This window comes from Desmodus rotundus, chromosome 2 (assembly GCF_022682495.2).
Source record: "Desmodus rotundus isolate HL8 chromosome 2, HLdesRot8A.1, whole genome shotgun sequence".
Classification (NCBI taxonomy): domain Eukaryota; kingdom Metazoa; phylum Chordata; class Mammalia; order Chiroptera; family Phyllostomidae; genus Desmodus; species Desmodus rotundus.
Window position 1 is genome coordinate 104,656,937 of NC_071388.1, and position 21,543 is coordinate 104,678,479.

Consider the following 21,543-nt stretch of genomic DNA (forward strand, 5'->3'; position numbering starts at 1 on the left):
AAATGTGAATATTTAAACTTAAAATTATAATACATGTTATCTTATTAAGTACATTAATGTTAGTGATGATAACAGTTAATGTCATAGAATGCTTATTTAATTCTCACAACAACCCTAAGAGGTTGGTATACTGTTAATTTATCCATTTCACAGATAAAGGAACTGAGATGCAGGGAGGTTAAGTAAATTACCTAATTTAATAATTGATAGAGACTGAATCTCTACTTAGAGCCTGTTTCTTATTTACACTTACATGATATTTTCCATGGATTTGGGTTTAATAAAAATGGAGATTGGGTAAAGTTGTGCAATCTGTAATCTCTTTATGGCATTTCCAGACACATCGAGGATACAGTGTTTGCCCTAAAATAGAGGGAATAAAGAAAAAAAAAACAAGTGAAGCAAATATTTTCAATTATATCAAAAGTACATTTTCTACAGGTAAAAAATCTGAATTATATTTGGATCCTGTTCACTTTAAGCAAACTTGTCATTTCTTTTAGCAAATTTCAGAGGGAAAATGAAACAAAGGAAATTGAATAATGATTATGTATAATTAATTTTCCATTTCAAATATTACATTTAAAAAGCAATATAAATACAGTTCCCTCACTCTTAGCTTTTATAAACCAGTAATCTCTCAAAATGGCAACTAGTATGGGATTCCTATCTTTTATTTTGGTGAGGAAGGGCATTAAAAAAAATCCTAAGCTACCATCTTACCATTACTATCCTCTCATAAAATAATATATGATCAATAAGAAGGTAAAAAGCCTAGACTAAAGAACTTTTTATCCTGGCTGGTGTGGCTCAGTAGATTGAGTGCTGGCCATGGGTTCGATACCCAGTCAGGGCACATGCCTGGGTTGAGGCCAGGTACCCAGTGTGGGGTGCGTGAGAGGCAACCGCACACTGATGTTTCTCTTCCTCTTTCTCCCTCCCTTCCCCTCTCTCTAAAAATAAATAAATAAAATCTTTTAAAAAAGGACTTTTAAAGGGAATATATTTAGAAAACCTCACTACCAATACTCTATCCTATTTCTCATTTTATTGGGAAACTGGCAAAAACTTTATCACAAACTGACAATTGGGAAACCCAGTTCTGGATTTAAGACACTTTTGTGACATGCTTAAACACACTGACAAAGGCTATTTACATTTTTAATGATGATAAATATTTCAATGTTGTAAATAAGGTAGTACTTATAACTTATCAAACATTTTTTTGATAAAATTTTAAACTCCCCGATAATGCATTTTGTAATCTAAGGGCTTAAGTCCACTTCAGTGAATGATAATTTCACTTTAGAACAATATTTAAAAGAAAAAAAATTAATATTATATAAGTACTTCAATTACATAGGAAAGTACAGAAGGTAATAAGATACACATGTACCCACATCTACTTTTATCAGATATTAATATTCTACCTGATGCTTAGAAATTAAAAAAAAAGTTTTACACTAAAACATTAACATTCTATCATCCCTCCCTATATGCATGCAGTTTGAGAGCAAACTGCAGACATACACCTTTACCCCGTTTCCTAAAAACAACTACATCTCTTAAACAACCTCAGTACAATTTCAGTTGCCCATTAATGTCCTTTACTGCAAAAGAAAAACAACATTTGTTGGTCTGGAATCACACATTACATATAATTGTAAATCTCTCTGTCTCTGTCAATCTGTCAAGTTTTTCAGTTTTTGTCTTCCATGATTTTGATAGTTTTAGAGAATTACAGAACATTTTTTCATGGAATATGCCTCAACTTGGGCTTGGCAAACCTGCCATGTTTCCCATCAAATGGCAGGTTACACATTTTTGGCAGAAATACCACAGAAGTGTTGTATCCTTCTCAATCCAGTATACCAGGAGGCATATGGTATCTATTTATACATTACTGGGGAAGTTAATTTTGATCACTTGTTTAAGGTTTTGTCTGCCAGGTTTTTCCACTGTTAGATCACTATTTTCCCCTTTGTAACCGGTAAGTATTTGGGGGTAGGGAGAGGATAGTTTGAAAGTATGTAAATATCCTGTTTCTCATCAGATGTTAATTCATTCACTCATTAATCTAGCACATACACTAATGATTACTGGCCTGAAACATTATCATGGTAGTTATTAAGAGAGATTTCATTATTTCTACCTTTGTTAGTAGATATTCTAACGTAAGGCAAAGCTCTCCCTTCTACCCATTTACTTATTTATACCATTATGGACTTTTAGATTCTTACTTTATTCTCTATGTTATAATTAGTTAAAACCATTATTTATTTTAATATTCAAATTATCCACATGTGGCCTTGGGGGGACCTTACAGGTTGGGTCCTGTGTCTTTCTGACATATCCTCATTTTTTAAAGCATTTCCTTATTTTTCCAGCACAGAAAATGTTCTAGACTCATCTTGTGCTTTCCTCATATCAGGCCTGGAATCAGCCATTTCTTCAAGGAGTTATGGATTTTTTTTTTGATGGAGAATGATATTTAGGAGCCAAAACCTAGGCACTAGATATTCTTATGGTTTACTAAGGAGTCATCATGTTTAGGGAACAGTACAAGGAAACATAGATATGTATATATACACACATCTCTATTTCTACAACTATCCATATTAGGATACATAGGTTTATATTCATATCTCTAATTCCAATTCAATTATTACAGAGTTCATTCTACCCTCTCCCCTTTCCATATTTCTAAAATCACTTCTCTAACAATAAGAAGCCTGACTCTCATTATTGTCAATATATTAATTTGCTCAACTCTAGAATATACATTAGTTTTACAACTGTTACTTTATACCACTCTGAAAAACAAAAGTACTACTAATTATTTGTTTACAGATCTTTTTGTATTTAGCCATGGTTTGGGATTGAGATTAATACTCTCCTCCCTTTCCTTCCTCTCTTTAATGCAGTTATTTGAAATCTAGTTTATTTAGTTCCTATTTGTACATCATTTTGCATTTCCACCATCTTTCCTTGTTTTTAATTTTTTAAATATGTAAAATGTTAACATAATTCTAAAAGTCAAAATTATGTAAAAAGGTATACTTGGAGAAATGTCACATTTCCATCCCTTCTACCTCATTCCCAATATCCCATCCTTTCCACCCCTCCCTTCGTAGGTAATCAATCTCATTAGTTTCTGATTTATTATTTCTATATCTTACTTTCATGAATTGTAAATTAACCTTTTGTACCTTTTTTCTATTAGACTTTTTGTCTCTATTTCCTAAATTAAATTTTAAAGTTCTTTATATATTTGCAATATCACCCTCTGCTTGGAAACTTTTTGTCGGATTTTATCTTTAATCCTCACCTGCGGATATGTTTATTAATTTTTAGAGAGAGGAAGAGAGGGAGAGACATATCATTGTGAGAAACATGTATTGGTTGCCTCCCGCATGCACCTCAACCAAGGGCTGACCCCACAACCTAGGCATGTGCCCTGACTAGGAACTGAACCTGCAACCTTTTCATGTACAGGACAATGTTCCATCAGATGAGCCACCCAGATAGGGCTCTGTCAGTTGTTTTCTGACCTTGGTAATGGTGTTTTCCAACAGTTTTTGGAAACTTTTTTTCTGGCCAAAATCTTTTTTAGTTTTAATGGGGTCAAATTTATCAATCTCTTATTGCATCTGAATTTTTTAATTCATGGTTCAAAACTTGTGCTATGACCAGGTTATATTTTCTTTCAATTGTATCAGAGCCATTTTTTTTGTGTGTGTATGGTGTATTGTTTTAGTCAACCAATTAATCATTTTTTTCCAGTTGTCCCAGCACTATTTATCAAAAAGCCTTTTATTAAAAGCCTCAGTGACTTGAGATTGCCCCTTAATTATGTATTATACATTCATAAGCACTTAGATCTTTCCTGGATTCCCTCTTCTATTCTATTGGTCTGCTTGTTCATTCATATGCCAATACCATACTGTTTTAATTAACATTTTATGGTATGCTTTAATATCTGGTAGGGCTTGAACCCTTTCTAGCTTTTTTGTGTTGTTCTTGCTTCTAATATAACTACAATTTTTTTTTATTTTTTTATTTTTTTATTTTTTATTTTTTTTTGCATTTTTTTTTTGCATTTTTTTTAATATATTTATTGATTATGCTATTACAGTTGTCCCATTTCCCCCCCCATTCCACTCCATCCTGCCCACCCCCCTCCCTCCCACATTCCCCCCCCCATAGTTCATGTCCATGGGTCATACTTATAAGTTCTTTGGCTTCTACATTTCCTACACTATTTTTACCCTCCCCCTGTCTATTTTCCACCTATCATCTATGCTACTTATTCTCTGTACCTTTCCCCCTCTCTCCCTCTCCCACTCCCTTAGTGACAACCCTCATGTTCTAGTTGTTTGCCTAGTTTGCTCTCGTTTTTGTTTTATGTGTGGCCGTTAATAACTGTGAGTTTGCTGTCATTTTTACTGTTCCAATTTTTTATCTTCTTTTTCTTAGGTAACTCCCTTTAACATTTCATATAATAAGGGCTTGGTGATGATGAGCTTCTTTAATTTGACCTTATCTGAGAAGCACTTTTTCTTCCCTTCCATTCTAAGTGATAGCTTTGCTGGATACAGTAATCTTGGATGTAGGTCCTTGCGTTTAATCTTGGGTAATGTAATTATGATGTGCCTTGGTGTGTTCCTCCTTGGGTCCAGCTTCTTTGGGACTCTCTGAGCTTCCTGGACTTCCCGGAAGTCTATTTCCTTTGCCAGATTAGGGAAGTCCTCCTTCATTATTTGTTCAAATAAGTTTTCAATTTTTTGTTCTTCCTCTTCTCCTTCTGGCACCCCTATAATTCGGATGTGGGAACGTTTCAAGGCGTCCGGGAGGTTCCTAAGCCTCTCCTCATTTTTCCAAGTTCTTGTTTCTTCATTCTTTTCTGTTTGGATGTTTGTTTCGTCCTTCTGGTCCACACCATTGATTTGAGTCCCAGTTTCCTTCTCATCACTATTGGTTCCCTGTACATTTTCCTTTGTTTCTCTTAGCATAGGCTTCATTTTTTCATCTGTTTTTCGAATAGATTCAACCAAGTCTGTGAGCATATTGATAACCAGTGCTTTGAACTGTGCATCCGATAGGTTGGCTATCTCTTCATCGCTTAGTTGTATTTTTTCAGGAGCTTTGAAGTGTTCTGTCATTTGGGCCATTTTTTTGTGTTTGTGTCTTGGCGCGTCTGTTACTTTAAGGGGCGGCGCCTTAGGTGTTCACCGGGGCGGGGTAACGCTGGTCGCTGAGCTGTGACTGGTCGCTGAGCTGTGACGCTGTACGAGGGGGAGGGGCCAAGAGGGAGCAATGGCGCCCGCCTCACTCTCCTCCGGATTTCAATCCTTCACTCCGCTACCCACAATCAAACTGGGCCACTCTGGTGCTGGTTCCTGAGTAAGTGGGCCTGTGCACACTCTAGGCCCCTGTGGGTCTCTCCAACAACCTCTTCTGTGAGGCTGGGAGTCTCTCCTGCTGCCGCCCCAACCCCCAGGGGCGCTTTCAATCAGAGGTTTGAGGCTTTATTTCCCGGAGCTGGAGCCCTGGGTTACGCGGTTTGCTTCGTTGCCTGCTGTTCGTCAGGTTTATCTGTGGGCGAATTTGGTGCCGCAGGGTGCTACCCGCTGCTCTGCCTGCCCCACTCTCTGCCACTCTGTGTCCTGCCCTCTCAGTTTATCTGCGCAGATGTGGGGCCGCAGGGTCTGCTAGTGCTCGGACTGCCTGCGCCATTTGTCCCACACTCCGCCAGTCTCAGTCCCGCCACAGCCACGCGAGTCCTCTCCACCCCGGTGCCCGTCTCCGCCCCTCCTACCAGTCTGGATGAATGGTTATTTTCTATTTCCTTGGTGTTGGTCCCCCTTGCTGTTCGATTCTCTGTCAATTCTGGTTGTGCGAGGAGGCGCAGTGCGTCTACCTACGCCGCCATCTTGGTTCTCCCCACTACAATTTGACTTATCAAGTCCCATAAAAAAGGTGGTAGGTATTTTTATTGGAGTTGTGTTCATATACATATACAAATTAGCTTAGAGAGAAATGACAGCTTTACAATATTAAGTTGTCCTAGTTAAGGACAAGGGATGTCCTTTCCGTTGTTGAAGTCTAATATTCTGTCTTTCAGGAGTGTTTTATAGATTTCCTCACGTAAGTTTGCATCTCTCTTATTAAATTTACTATTTTATATTCCATTTCTTATATTTTAAGTGAGGTTTTTTTACTGTCATTATCTTCTAACTGGTTATTTTTCATGTAAATGAAAGCTATTAATTTCTGCATATTAATTTTACATATAACTACTTTATGCCTTTCATTTTATAATATTTTAATTTTATAAATTTATAATTTATTTTAGAAAACAAATTTTATGATTATTGTATGGTTTCCTAGGTATACTATATTATCTAAAAATATAGTTTTACCTATTTTACAGTTCTTATGCTTCCAATTGATTTCTCTTGTCTAGAGCACTAATATCTTGTGTACAATGAATGTATCAAGTAGTAGTAGAGATAATGTACATACTTGTCTAGTTCCTCATCAAAATGGAATTGCCTTTTGTTTCTCCCATTAAGGATTTAAAACTAAGAATATCTATGTATCCATCCATCCATCCATCTCAATCTCTTCTTTTTAAAAAATAACACCCATATCTAAAATTTGAGGGTATTTTTTCCCCCAGAAAAGGTATTAAATCCTACCACAACCTTTTTGGTATCTACAGATATATGGTCTGTGTCTTAGGACACATTAATGTGGTAGATTACATTAATGGATTTCCTAAAATTGAACTGACTTTAAAATCCTTTAATTACATTTGGTTATGGTGTATTATTTTTACAATGTGATTTTGGATTCTGTTTGCTAAAATATTTAACATGTTTGCATTAAAATTTGTTAGTATCTATGATTTTCCAGTGCTCATCAGGTTTACATATCAGTATTATACTAGCTTCATAAAAAGAATGTTCTCGAACAGTTTATGGAGCTTTAGGACAATACGACCTTTGTAGATTTGGTAGAATTCCCCCTCTGAAGCCCCCTGGATCTGGTGCTTTTTTAGGGGTAGTTCCTTGATAACTTGCTGTATTCTTCTAAAATTTTCGAATAGTTCAGTTCTGGATTCTTTTTTTTTTTTTCTTCTTTTTTTTCAGTTCTGGATTCTTTAAGAAAATTATCTATCTCAAAAAAATGTTTTTTTCAACAAAGTTTGAATATTTATATAAAGATACTGAAAAGCAGTCTTTTATGATTTCATAGTATGTCAATGGTTATATGCCTTCTCATTTCCTATTTCTATTTCTTGTAATTTTACCTTAAAAAAAAGGTTAGCTAGTGGTTTGCCTATTGTGTTAATATTTTTTAGATCTGTTTTTCGATTCTCTACCTTATGAATTTCTTTTTAAAAACTTACTATTTTTATTACAAAAAATAATATGGTGTTATAAAAAATTTAAGTAGTTCAGAAAGAATATGAAATTAAGTGTATAAGTTCACTTTCCCCCCAGAGTACCAGAAGGACTGTCATTTTTTCTTTTTTAAAGTTTGATTAAGGTATAACTGACATACAATAAACTACATGTATTTAAAGTACAGGCATACCTCATAATATTGTGTTATGTTTTATTACACTTTGTAGATAATGTGTTTTCATTAACATTGAGGCAACAGCCTCCACCAGCAGAAAGATTACAACCTGCTGAAGGCTCAGATGATGACTAACATGTTTTAGCAATTTTTTAATTAAGGTATGTATATTTTTAAACATAATACTATTGCACACTCAATAGACAGTATGACATAAACATAATTTTTATATGCACTGGGAAACCAAAAATTTCATGTGACTTGCTTTATTTACTGTATTTTTCAGACTATAAGATGCACTTTTCCCCCAAATTTGGGAGGAAAATGGGGGTGCGTCTTATAGTCCGAATGTAGCGTACCTGGCTTGCTGGGGGTTGGGGGGTGGTGGTGGTGGAGTGGGTTTTTTCCCCTATTTTCCTCCTCTAAAACCTAGGTGTGTCTTATGGTCCGAAAAATATGGTAAATATTTATTGTTGAGAACTGAAACCAAACCTGTAATATCCCTGAGGTATGCCTATATTTGGTAAGTTTTGACATGTGTCAACATCCTGATATCATCAATACAATCAAGATAATAAACAGCATTCACCACCAAAAGTTTCCTTATACCTTTTTGTATTCTCTCACTCCTCCCCAAGCAACTGCCAGTCTGCTTTCTGTTACTATAGGTTAGTGTGAAATTCTTAGAACTTTATGTAAGTAGAATTATTTAGTATGTATTCTACTTCCTTAACTCAGCATAACTGTTTTGGGATTCATCCACATCATTGTGTATATCAACAGTTTATTTCTTTTTATTGCTAAGTACTACTGCATTACATGGATATACCACACCTTATTCATTTGACAGTTGAGGGACATTGGGCTGTTTCCAGTTCTTGTCCTTTACAAACAGAGCTGCTATGAAAAATCACATACAAGTCTTTGTATGAACATGTGCTTTCTTTTCTCCTGGGTAGATACCTAGAAGTGTGTATTTAAACTGTTTTCAAACTGATTGTGTAATTTTACATTCCCACCTAGCAGAGTATGACAGTTTCGACTGCTCCGTATCTCTGTCGAACTTAGAAATGGTCAGTTTTTAAAAATTTAGCTATTCTAATAGACGTGTAGTGGAATGCACTTCATTATGATTTCAATTTACATTTCCCTAACGACTGTTATGTTTACTGGCCATCTGTGTACTTCTTGAGAAATGTCTTTTCAAACCCTTTGCTCATTTTCATTTATTTTTAAAAAGATGTTATTTATTTTTAGAGAGAGGGGAAGGGTGGGAGAAAGAGAGGGAGCGAAAAATTGGTCGGTTGCCTCTTGCATGCCCCCAACCCAGGACCTGACCCGGAACTCAGGCATGTACCCTGACTGGAAACTGAACTGATTTGGGAGAAAACACTCAATCTACTGAGCCACACTAGTCAGGGCCCTTTGGCCATTTTTAAATTGTGTTATTAGTCTTTATTATTGTGTTGTAAGAGTTCTTTACACATTCTGGATGTGTATCCAGAATGTGTATGCAGATATACCGTATGTGTTATGAGATATATGGTTTATGTTATGAGATATATGATTTGAAAATATTTTCTAGTGTATAGTGTTTTTTTTTTTTTTTTTCCTTTTTTTTTTTTATTGTTATGCAATTACAGGTGTATAGTGTTTTTTTAAGAGCAGAAGTTTCATTTTGGATGAAGTCCAATTTATCATTCTTTTTCTTTTATGGATTGTGTTTTTGGTATATTATCTTAGAAATCCTTGCCAAACCCAAAGTCATGAAGATTTTTTCCTGTTTTCTTCTAAAAGGCTTATAGTTTTAGGCTTGACATTTTTGACCTATTTTGAGTTAATTCTTTATATGGTATGAGGTATGGTTAGTCAATCATTCCAGCACCTTATGTTAAAAGACTATTTCTTCCTGGAATTCTGGTCAAGATGGTGGCAGAGGCAGACATGGCTCTCCTCTTCATACAACCACAGCAAAATCACAACTAAAATGTAGAACAACCATCACTCAGAACCATCAGAAATCGAGTTGAATGGGTGTCTGACAATTACAGAATTAAAGAAACCGCATCCATCCAGACTAGTATGAAAGGCACAGGTGAGGAAGGGGCTGGTCCCTACCCATGTGTGGCGGATAAAAATTCTGGACTGATATCTCAGGAGTGAGGAGTCCCAGCCCCACCCCAGCCCCACCCATCCCAACCCAGGGTTCCAGTGACAGAAAGAGAAGCCACCGTAACTTCTGGCTACAAAAACCAATGGGGATTGAGTTGGTGGAAGAAACTGCTGGAGCCCCCAGCAGTACCTCTTAAAGAACCCACACACGGACTCACCTACTCAGACTCACTTCCTCTGTGCTCCAGCATTGGGGTAGCAGCTTGAAAGGCACCAGTGGTATATAGGGAGAGACTGAAGTGTCTGGTGAGCAGAGTCCATTGTCTCCTTTCTAAACCCTCCCCCAACACAACTGGTAAGCTGATGACATATCTGAGATTCCATCAATCTGGTTAACACTGTTAGAACTCCCTGGAGATCCCCAGAGACTCTGCCCTACCCAATGTACAGGCCCACTCAAGCAACATTTCCATATGAATGGCTGGTCTTGGCTCATGCTTCACAACTTACTAAATCCTCTCAAAGAAGCAACAGCTGGTGAGCCTAGGTGAACCCAAGTCTAGCACTAGCAGCAGCCAGCCTAGATTCACAGCTTGGCTGTACTTGGGAATCTCCAAGCCCAGCACAAGTAGTAGCCTTCTCAGATTGCTTTATAGCTCAGGAAGGGTGGCTCCAGGCAAAACTTAGATGGGAGCTGCCCTTGGCCTACACCACCTGTCCATTGGGTATAGGGCCAGCATACCCAATGGACAACTGCAGGCCACATTGGAGCACCACCACCCTGCTCCTGCACAGCTGATCCTCCACGGAGGCACAGGTTGGTAGTCAGTGGTCAGAGCCAACCTTGTAGCTAACTGGCCTGGGTAAATCCCTCTCATTGATCTGCCAACAGCAACCAAGGCTGAACTACAAGAGAATGGTATACTCAGCCCACACAAAAGGCACACCTCGAGACCCAGCTTGGGTAATTGGGGAGGCTGTGCTGCTGTGCCACTGGACCCAAAGGACACATACTATATTAGGCCACACAACCAATCAAGGCGTCAAAGCAGCTCTACCTAATACACAGGAACAAACACAGGGAGGTTTAAAAACAAAAAGACAAAGAAACATGGCCCAAGTGGAAGAACTGATAAAAACTCCAGAAAAAGAGCTAAACGAAATGGAGATAAGCAATCTATCAGATGCAGAGTTCAAAACACTGGTTATGCCCTGGCTGGTGTGGCTCAGTTGATTGAGCCAGCCTGTGAATCGAAGGGTCGCCAGTTTGACTTCCAGTCTAGGGCACATGTTTGGGTTGCAGGCCAGGTCCCCAGTAGGGAGTGGATGAGAGGCAACCACACATTGATGTTTCTCTCCTTCTCTTTCTCCCTCCTTCCCCCTCTCTAAAAATGAATAAAAGCAATCTTAAAAAAAAAAAAAAACCACGGGTTATAACGATGCTCAAGGAACTTAGTGAGGACCTCAGCAACATGGAACAAATCCAGTCAGAAATGAAGGACATACTAATTCAAATAAGGAACAATTTACAGGGAAACAACAGTAGAGTGGATGAAGCCCAGAATCAAATCTATGATTTGGAACATAAGGAAGCAAAAAAACAAAAACATACAAACAAAAAAATAACCAATCAGAACAACAAGTAGAAAAAAGGATCCAAAAAAGTGAGGACAGTATAAGCAGCCTCCACGGCAACTTCAAGAAGTCTGACATTCGCCTTATAGGGGTGCCAGAAAAAGAAGAGCAAGAAATTGGAGATCTATTTGAAAAATTAATGAAAGAAAACTTCTCTAATTTGGTGAAGGAAATAGACAGGCATTCCAGGAAGCACAGAAAGTTCCAAACAAGATAATGCTAAGAGGCCCACTCCAAGACACATCATAACTAAAATGCTAAAGGTTAAAGATGAAGATGAAGGATCTTAAAAGCAACAAGAGGAAAGAAGTTAGTGAACTATAAGGGACTTCCCTAAGACTGTCAGCTGATTTCTTAAAAGAAACTGCAGGACTAGAAGGGGATGGCAAGAAATATTCAAACTTAGGAAAAGCAGGATTTTCATAAATCTAGACTGCTCTACCCAGCAAAGATATCATTTAAAATCGAGGGCAGACAAACAGCTTCCCAGACAGGTGATAATAATAAAGGAGTTCATCATCACCAAACCATTATTATATGAAGTGTTATGGGACTTAAGAAAAATATCAAAACTATGAACAATAAAATGGCAAAAATTACAAATCTATAAAAAATTCAACCTAAAAACCGAACTAAGCAAACAAGAAGAACATAGAATCATAGATACGGGTAGAGATTTGATGGTTGCTGGGCTGGGGTGTATGCGGGGGAATGGGCGAAGAGGTGAGGGGATTAAGAAGTAGAAATAGGTAGTTACAGAATAGCCTTGGGGATATAAAGCTGAGTACAGGAAATAGAGTAGCCAAAGAAATTATACGCATGACTCACAGACATGAAGAATGGTGGGGGGATTACCTGGGGGAGTAGGGGGTGCTCGGTGCAGGAGGGGCAAAGAAGGAAAAATCAGGACAATTGTAAATAGCATTAATTTAAAATAAAGAAAAAAAACTATCTCTTCCTTCAGTCATTGGCTTTTGTATGTTTATCCATGGTTGTTCTCTCTCTCACACACACACACACACACACACACACACACACACACACACACACACACATTGGTCTATTTAAGAGTTCTCTAGTATGTTCCAATGATCTACTTGTCTGTCTTTATGCCAGTATCAGTCTTGATTACTGTATTTTTTATCGTCACCTGAGGACATTTTATCATTGCTTTTTAGAGAGAGAGGGAGGGAGTGAGAGGCAGTGGTGATGGTTGGGGGGGGGTGCAGGTGAGAGAAACAAACATCAATTGGTTGCTTTTTGCATGTGCCCTGACCAGGGATTGAACCTGCAACCTGGGTATGTGCCCTGACAGGGAACTGACCCGTGACCTTTTGGTCTATGGGATGATGTTCCAACAAAGTGAGCACAGTGGCCAGGGAAGTATTTAATAATTTTTGATGCCACTGTAAATAATATTGTTTTCAAAATTTCATTTTATGATGGGCTGGTATATAGAAATACAACTGGATTTTGTGTCCTTCAATCTTGCTAAACTTTTTCTTCCTTTACAATCTAGATGACTTTTATTTCTTTTTCTTGACTTACTGTACTGGCTAGACACAGAGGTATCCAACCTTTTGGCATCTACAGGCCACAGTGAAGAAGAGTTGTCTAGGGCTACATGTTAAATACATTGTGACACATAATCATGAAAAAAATCTCAATGTTTTAAGTAAATTTATGATTTTGTGTTGGGTTGAATTCATACCCATCCTGAGCTGCATGCAGCCTGTGGGCTATAGGTTGGACACCCCAAGACTAGCATACAATGTTTAAAACAAGTGGTGAGAGTGGATATACTTGACATATTTTTGATCTTAGGGGGAAAGCACTATGTCTTAAAAAATTCAGGTAGCTGTTAAGTTCTTTTGAATGTTGTTTGTCAGTTTGAGGAGCTTCTCTCCTATTCTTAGTTTGTGCAGAGTTGAATAGATGTTGACTTTGTCTAATGTTCTTTCTGAACTATGGAGGTGATTGTATAGCTTTCCTTTTCTTGTTTAATATGTGAGTTACATTGACTGATTTTCATCTTTTTAAATTATATTTTATTGATTATAATATTACAGTTGTTCCAACTTTTACCCTTTTGCCCCCCCTCCACCCAGCACCCCCTACTCCCTCAGGCCAACCCCACACTATTGCTCATGCCCATGGGTCATGACTACTCCCTCCCCTATACTATATTTACATCTCTATGACTATTCTGCAACTACAAATTTGTACTTTATAATTCCTTTACCTTTTCACCCGCTCTCCCAGACCCCACTCCCCTCTGGGAACAATCAAAACTTTCTCTCTACCTATGCTTCTGTTACTTTTCTGCTTGTCTGCTTAGTTTTTTTTTTTTTTTTTTTTTAAGATTCAATTGTTGATAAATATGGACTTATTGCTATTTTCTTGTTCATAGTTTTGATCTTCTTTTTCTTAAAAAAGTCCCATAACACTTCATATAATAATGGTCTGGTACTGATGAACTCTTGTGGCTTTTTATATGGGAAGCTCTTTATCTGCTCTTCAATTCTAAATGATGGCTTTGCTGGGTAGAGTAATCTTGGTTGTACGTCCTTGCTTTGCATCACTTCGAATATTTCCTACTAATTCCTTTTAGCCTGCAAAGTTTCTTTTGAGAAATCAGCTGACAGTCTTATAGGACTCCCATGTAGGTAACTAACTGCTTTTCTCTTGCTGCTTTTCAGATTCTCTCTTCATCTTTAAAGTTTGGTATTTTAATTATGATATGCCTTGGTGTGGGCCTCTTTGCATCCACCTTACTTGGGACTCTCTGTATTTCCTGGACCTGCATGTCTATTTCCTTCACCAAATTAGGGAAGTTTTCTTTCATTATTTTTTCAAATAGGTTTCCAATTTCTTGCTCTTTCTCGTCTCTTCCCTGCATCCATATGATGCAATTGTTGGAATGTTTGAAGTTGTCCCAAAGGTTCCTTACACTATCCTAGTCTTTTTGGATCCTTTTTCCTTCTTGTTGCTCTGATTTGTCATTTTTTGATTCCTTAAGTCCCAAATCATGATTTGATTCTTGGCTTTATCCACTCTATTGTTGTTTCCCTGTAAATTGTTCTTTATTTCAATTAGTGTATTCTTCATGTCTTTTTTATGCTGTTGAGGTCCTCACTAAGTTCCTTGAGCATCCTTATAACCACTCTTTTGAACTCTGCATCTGACAGCTTATCTGTGTTTAGCTCTTTCTTTGGAGTTCTGTCCTGTTCTTTCATTTGAGCCATGTTTCTTTGTTGCCTCATTTTGGCAGCAGTCCTTATGTTTGTTTCTATGTATTAGGTAGAGTTGCCACAGCAACCTTTCTTGGTAATGTGCCCTAATATAGTAGGTGTTCTGTAGGGTCCAGTGGCACAGCCTCCCGTACTAAGCAAGCTGGGTACTTGAGGTGCTCCTACTGTGTGGGCTTTGTTCACTTTTCTCTTATTGAGCCCTGATTGCTGTTGGCAAGTATATGGGAGGGATTTAGCTAGGACTGTCAACTGCAAGGAGTGGCTGTGAGCACTGAAGACCAACCTCCACCCTCCACACAGGGTTAGCTATGCTAGGGTCCATTCCAGAGCAGGACTTATTCAGCAGAGCTCTAGTGCCCAGCAAGTCAAGCAGCTGCCTGTTTAGTAGGATTTAGGAAGACCTGACGCATGAGCGAAGACAATCCATTTGTATGGAAAAGCCACTGTTAACAGCTTGGGTGTGTCCATAAATTGGGTGGGGGTGGAACCTCAGGGAATCACCAGTGCAGGGCAAACGGTGGGAGCCAGGTTGATGGAGTCTTAGATATGGTGTCCACCGCTCTGTGGTTCTGTCGGGGGAGGAATCAGAATAGGAACAATGGCCTCTGCCAGTAATTTGGCCTGGGAGAAAGCTGTCCCCCAGTTCTTGCCCTGAGACCAGACACTTTAGTTCCTCCCTGTATGCCACTGGTGTCTTTCAAGCTGCTGCCCTGGTGCTGGAGTTCAGAGGGAGTGAGTCTAAGTCCGTTCATGGGCCCTTTAAGTGGAACCGCTTGGGAATTCAGAAGTTTCTTCTAATGACTCAATTCCCCCAGCTTTTTACAGCCAGATGTTATAGGAACGTATCTTCTTGGCACTGGAAGCCAGGGCTGGGATGCTTCACTCCTGACATATCTCTCCCTATTTTTATCTACCACATGTAAGTTTGGGACCAGTACATTCCATGTTTCTACCCTTCCTACCAGTCTGGATGGATGTGGTTTCTTTAATTTTGTAGTTGTAGGACTTCCATTTAGCTCAATTTGATGGTTCTGAGTGATGGTTGTTCTATAGTTTAGTTGTAATTTTGATGTGGTTGTGGGAGGATGTGAGGTATGTTTACCTAGGCTACCATTTTGGAGATCTCTGATTTTCTAATATTTAAAATTTACCTTGCATTCTTTGGGTAAACACTACTTGGTCATGACATTTGATCTTTTCTATATATTGTTAGAAGCAATTTGCTGAAATTACTTCTTAGAATTTCTGTATCTATATTCATGAGGGATATCAGTCTGCAGTTGTTTGTAATGTATTGTCAGGTTTTGAAATCTAGGCAACGCTGGACTCTCAGAATGTTTTGGGAAGTATTCCCACTTTTTCTATTGTATGACAGAAAATTGGTATTAGTTTTTCCTTAAATGTTTGGTAGAATTTATTAGTGAAGCAATCTGGGCTTGGAGTTTTCTTTGTGGGAAGGTTTTTTTTTAAAAAAAATTAATATCTTTAATAGATATAGGGCTATTTAAATAATATATTTTACTTGAGTGAGTTTAAGGAGATTATTTCTTTCTAGGAATTTATCCAATTCATCTAAATTGTTCATTTAGTGGTAAAAGTTGTTTCTAATATCCTCTGATGTTTTTACTTTTTAATATTTGTAGATTCCTTTCCACTCCTGATATTGGTAATTTGTGTGTTTAAAAGTTTATCAATAAATTTGATAATGTCAACAAACCAGATTTGGTTTCATTTATTTTTATCTATTGTTTTCTTTTCAGAATTTCTGCTTTTATTTATACTATGTGACTTGGGATTGGGTTTATTTATTTTCATTAATTTTTTGTTTGGAAAATTCCAGTTGTCTGTCCTGGCTGGTGTGGCTCAGTTGGTCGAGTATTGTCCTGTAATACAAAAGGGTCACTGGTTTGACTTTAGGTCAGGGCACATGCCTGGGTTGCAGGCTCTGTGTTCTGCTGGCTTCAGGGCACTTGCAGAAGGCAGAATGCAACCAATTGGTGTTTCTCCCTTACATCTATGTTTCTCTTCCTCCCTCCCATCCCCTGTCATTAAAATAAAGTAAAAATTAAAAAATGAATAAATAAATAAAAAATCCAGTTCTCTGGGCCTTTTTCTTTTTAATTTTCTAATAATTTATAGCTTTTATGCATTATGATTTGAGTATTATTTGTAATATTCCTACCTTGTGGAACTTGAATGTATTTTCTTCTCCACAAGGTTTGCACAAGACATAGCTTGCTGTGATTTCTCGGTTATTTTTCAATTTACCAGTAATTTGAAGCGAGGCTGAGGGTGTGGTTTTTGAATTTTTAATAAATTTAAAAGAAATACATTATAAACAAAACTAAAGCTACAATTTCCTTTCTTCTCTTCCCACAGGAAAACACTGGATATTGGCTGCACATACTCCTAAAGTAGATGTATCATTCCCATGCATGTTTCTATGTTTCTAAATATCCACAAACTATATAGGCTGTTTTATGATACAGTTTACATAAACAGTATCATACTGCATATATCATTTGCAACTTGATTCATTTATTGTAATTTTGATTTTTATTAATGTGGATACGAGATTTTGGAAGAGAGTGGTGAGACAGCTGGGAGAGCAGTCCACTTTCCCCTGCACACGGATGAAACACATAGCTAATTTTCTGAGGAACAGAGCGAACAGCCAACAGTATCCCAGCATATATGAAGACTGGAAACTAAAAATTGTAGAGTACACTGAAAAATCAGACAAGAAGATGAAAGCTGTGAACACCAGGATACCTGCTGGAAGAGGAAACCCACCAATAAAGGAACCGCCAACAGATAACAATAGAAAAAGGTGAAGGAGGGAGTAGAAGCCACACTAACTCAACCCAGGACCTATCTGGAAATACAACTAAGTGGTGGAGAAATTACTCAGAACAAACAACTGAACAAGAGCAAGAGGGAATCGTCAAGACCTTGTACACACTGAAGAACCAGCTTCAACACAACCAGCTGCCCTCACCTGCACAACAGAATACAAGACGTGGTGGACGGAGTGACCCTCAGTTAACCAGCTGCAGGGAAAGACTCACCAAAGAAAGACCCAACAACAATCAAAACACAAACACATACAGAGAGCCATCATAAACAACAGCCCAAGACCAGTGAGCTCAGGAGATCAAGGAGACTGCACCACTGAATCCCACAGGTCTTCTACCATAGAAGTTCACACCATAAGCCCAGGGAGTCAGAACAGATCAATGTAAGAAGCAGAGGCTAACAAGAAGAGTCTCACAAATGATGGGATGACAAAGAAACAGTCCCCAAATGAAAGGAAAGGAGGAAGCCTCAGAAAGAATGCTAAATGAAATAGAGGCAAGTCAACTACCAGATAATGAGTTCAAAGCAGTGGTTATCAGGAAGCTCAATGAGCTCACAGAGAATTTGTTGGGAACCGTCCTGCCCGGTTTCAGAAACTGTAACACCTCGTGGCTAAGGCTGAGTAAAAAGACCCTGGGACCAGAGGCCACTTAGGAGACAAAGCTTATCTTCCTTGTAGGGGCACTGCCTCTGCGCCCCTTTCACCTCACCCTGCTTGGCCCCAGGCGGATGACTGGTTGGCCAATGACGGGTAAGATTCCTAAGACTGGCATGGTCATGAAGGGGCCCTCAGGGAAGGACTTGGGGGCTACAGAAAAAGGGGGTGATGGATCCTGGCCCCTCGGCTTTGACATAGCCTGGGTCCTCATTCTGTCTGCAAGGAGTCTCCTAATCTCTTGGAAGCCTTACTTGCCCTCCCTGACTTAAGCCTGAAACAATGCAGGAGGTCGGTGCAGGCCCTGTGCTGGAAAGGGCAGGTTCCCCAGGGCGATCAGGCCTAAGAAAGAATGCATAAAATCCTATGAAACCTACTTTACTAATACTCTCAATTTAAATGATAAGGTCCAAGCATGAAATGAGTTTGTTCCCCAAAGTTTTATGGCCCTTTAGCTATCTGACCCTGACTCTAAAGAAGTCCTCATGGTTCTTTGAGTGTTATCTATTGTTTGATCATTTCTGCCTGACAATGATGAGCTTTATGTATACGCTCTGTATTCCTGTGCAAATTAAACCCAATAAAAGACTGCCCAGACAAGGGACGGGGCTGGCCCTCTCTTTCACTGAGAGAGCGGCCGTGTCATCCCTTTTCCTCTACAGGATTTCTGTAGTCCGTGTGAATTTGTCTGGTCTCATCCATAACACCACGGACACTGCAGGCTGGTGTTCGCATCAAGAATTACCAAAAACTACAGGGAAACTACAATGAACTCACTGCAAACTGTATCAACATGAAAAAGGAAATAGAAACTATCAACAAAGGCCAAGAGGAAGTGAAGACTACAATTTCTGAACTGAAGAACACAGTAGAAGGAATCAAAAGGAGGCTCGATGAAGCAGAGGATCAGATCAGCAAGCCTGAGGACAAGGTAGAAAAAACACCCAGAAAGAGCAAGAAAAGGAAAAGAGACTCAGAAGGAACCAAGAGGGGTTACGGGAAATGCAGAACAAGATGAAACGTAACAATATTCATATAATAGGGATACCAGAAGGAGAAGAAGAAGAGCAAGGGATATAAAACCGGTTTGAGAAAGTAATGATGGAAAACTACCCTAATTTGATGAGCGAAAAAGTCACACAAATCCAGGAATCACAGAGAGTCCCAAGCAAGGGGAACCCAAAGAGGCCCACTTCAAGACACATCATAATTAAAATGGCAAAATTCCAAGGTAAGAGATCATTGTAAAGGCAGCGAGGGGAAAACAGGAAGTAACATACAGGGGAGCCCAAATAAGACTAGCAGCTGACTTCTCAATGGAAATGGTGCAAGCCAGAAGGGAATGGCAAGAAATATTCCAAGTAATGAGAACCAAGAGGCCTGCAACCAAGACTACTCTATCCAGCAAGGCTCTCAATTAAAATGGAAGGACGAGTAAGGAGCTTCCCAGACAAAGGAAGCCTCAAAGAATATACCTTCTCCAAACCAGCTCTGACACAGATGCTAAAGGGTCTGCTTTTAAGAACAGGAAGAAAAACAGTGAAGCAGAGGAACACAGGTATGAAAAAATGGCACTGAGTAAGTACCTATCAATAATAACCTTAAACGTAAATGGATTAAATGCCCCAATCAAAAGACACAGATTAGCTGAATGGATAACAAAACATGACCCACACATATGCTGCCTACAAGAGGCACACCTCAGAACAAAAGACCTACACAGACTGAAAGTGAAGGGCTGGAACAAATATTCCAAGCAAATGGACAGGAAAAAAAAAAGCTGGGGTAGCAATACTCCTATCAGACAAGATAGACTTCAAAAAAAGGGCCATAAAAAGAGACCCAGAAGGTCACTTCATAATAGTTAAGGGAAGAATCCATCAAGACGACATAAACATTGTAAATACATATGCACCCAACATAGGAGCACCCAAATACATAAAGAAAATCTTGGAGGACTTCATGAAAGATATTGACAGCAACACAATTATAGTAGGGGTTTTAACACCCCACTGTCAAAAATGGACAGATTTTCCAAACAAAATATCAACAAACATATTGCGACATTGAACAATGTCATATATCAAATGAACTTAACTGATATATACAGAGCCTTTCATCCCAAAGAAGCAAAATACACATTATTTTCAAATGCCCATTGACATTTCCAAAGATAGACCACATGATAGGACACAAAACAAGCTTCAACAAATTCAAGAAAACTGAAATCATATCAAGCATTTTCTCGGACCACAAGGGACTGAAACTAGAAACCAACCTCAAGGAAAAAATCCCCCAAACACTCAAACTCATGGAGATTGAATAGCATGCTATTAAAGAATGAATGGGTCAAGAATGAGATTATGGAAGAAATAAATAATTTTTGGAAATAAATGAAAATGAACTCACGACAATCCAAAACTTACGGGACACAGCAAAGCCAGTCCTGAGAGGGAAGTTCATAGCGATACAGGCCTACCTAAAAAGAATAGAAATATCTCAAATAAACAACCTAACCCTACACCTACAAGAACTCGAGGAACAACAACAAACACAACCCAGAGCAAGTACAAGGAAGGAAATAACCAAGATCAGAGCAGAATTAAATGACACAGAGACTAAAAGCACAATTCTAAGGATCAATGAATCTAGGAGCTGATTCTTTGAAAAGATAAACAAAATCAACAAGCCTTTAAGCAGGCTCATGAAGAAAAAAAGAGAGAGGATCCAAATAAACACAATCAGAAATGAAAGAGGAGAGATTACAACTGATACCACAGAAATACAAAGGAATGTAAGAAGTTACTACGAAGAACTAACTACATGGCAAGATATTTGAAAACCTAGGTGAGACGGACAAATTTCTAGAAAAATATAGTCTTCCAAAACTCAATGAAGAAGGAGCAGAAAGCCTAAACAGCTCTATAACAGCTGATGAAATTGAAGCAATAATCAAAAAGTTTCCAACACACCAAAGCCCTGGACCAGATGGTTTCACAGAAGAATTTTACAGAGCGTTTAAGGGAGAGCTAACCCCTATACTTCACAGATTATTCCAAAAAAATTCAAGAAGATGGAAGACTCCCAAACTCTTTTTATGAAGCCAGCATCATCCTAATCCCAAAACCAGAAAAAGACACACCAAAGAAAGAAAACTTCAGGCCAATATCGTTGATATGAACATAGATGCTAAAATCCTCAACAAAATATTGGCAAACCGCATCCAGCAATGCATTAAAAAGATCATACACCATGACCAAGTGGGATTCATCCTAGGGCTGCAAGGATGGTACAATATTCACAAATCAATAAATATGATACACCACATAAACAAAAGCAAAGACAAAAAGCACATCATCATATCAATAGATGCGGAAAAGTATTTGATAAGGTACAGCACCCATTTATGATAAAAAAAGCACTCAGCAAAGTGGGAATAGAGGGAGC

General features: G+C 38.4%; 1 protein-coding gene across 8 annotated transcripts in view; it reads right to left on the reverse strand.

The window, feature by feature from the left end:
• The window catches only part of DLG1 (discs large MAGUK scaffold protein 1), a 319,299-nt gene that overhangs the window by 15,082 nt on the left and 282,674 nt on the right, over positions 1-21,543 (reverse strand). For all 8 annotated transcript variants that reach the window (XM_045185871.2, XM_024577978.3, XM_024577976.3 and 5 more), the window contains one exon: positions 254-363. In XM_045185871.2, the coding sequence (XP_045041806.1) occupies positions 254-363 (110 nt within the window). The remainder of the gene's footprint in view (positions 1-253; positions 364-21,543) is intronic.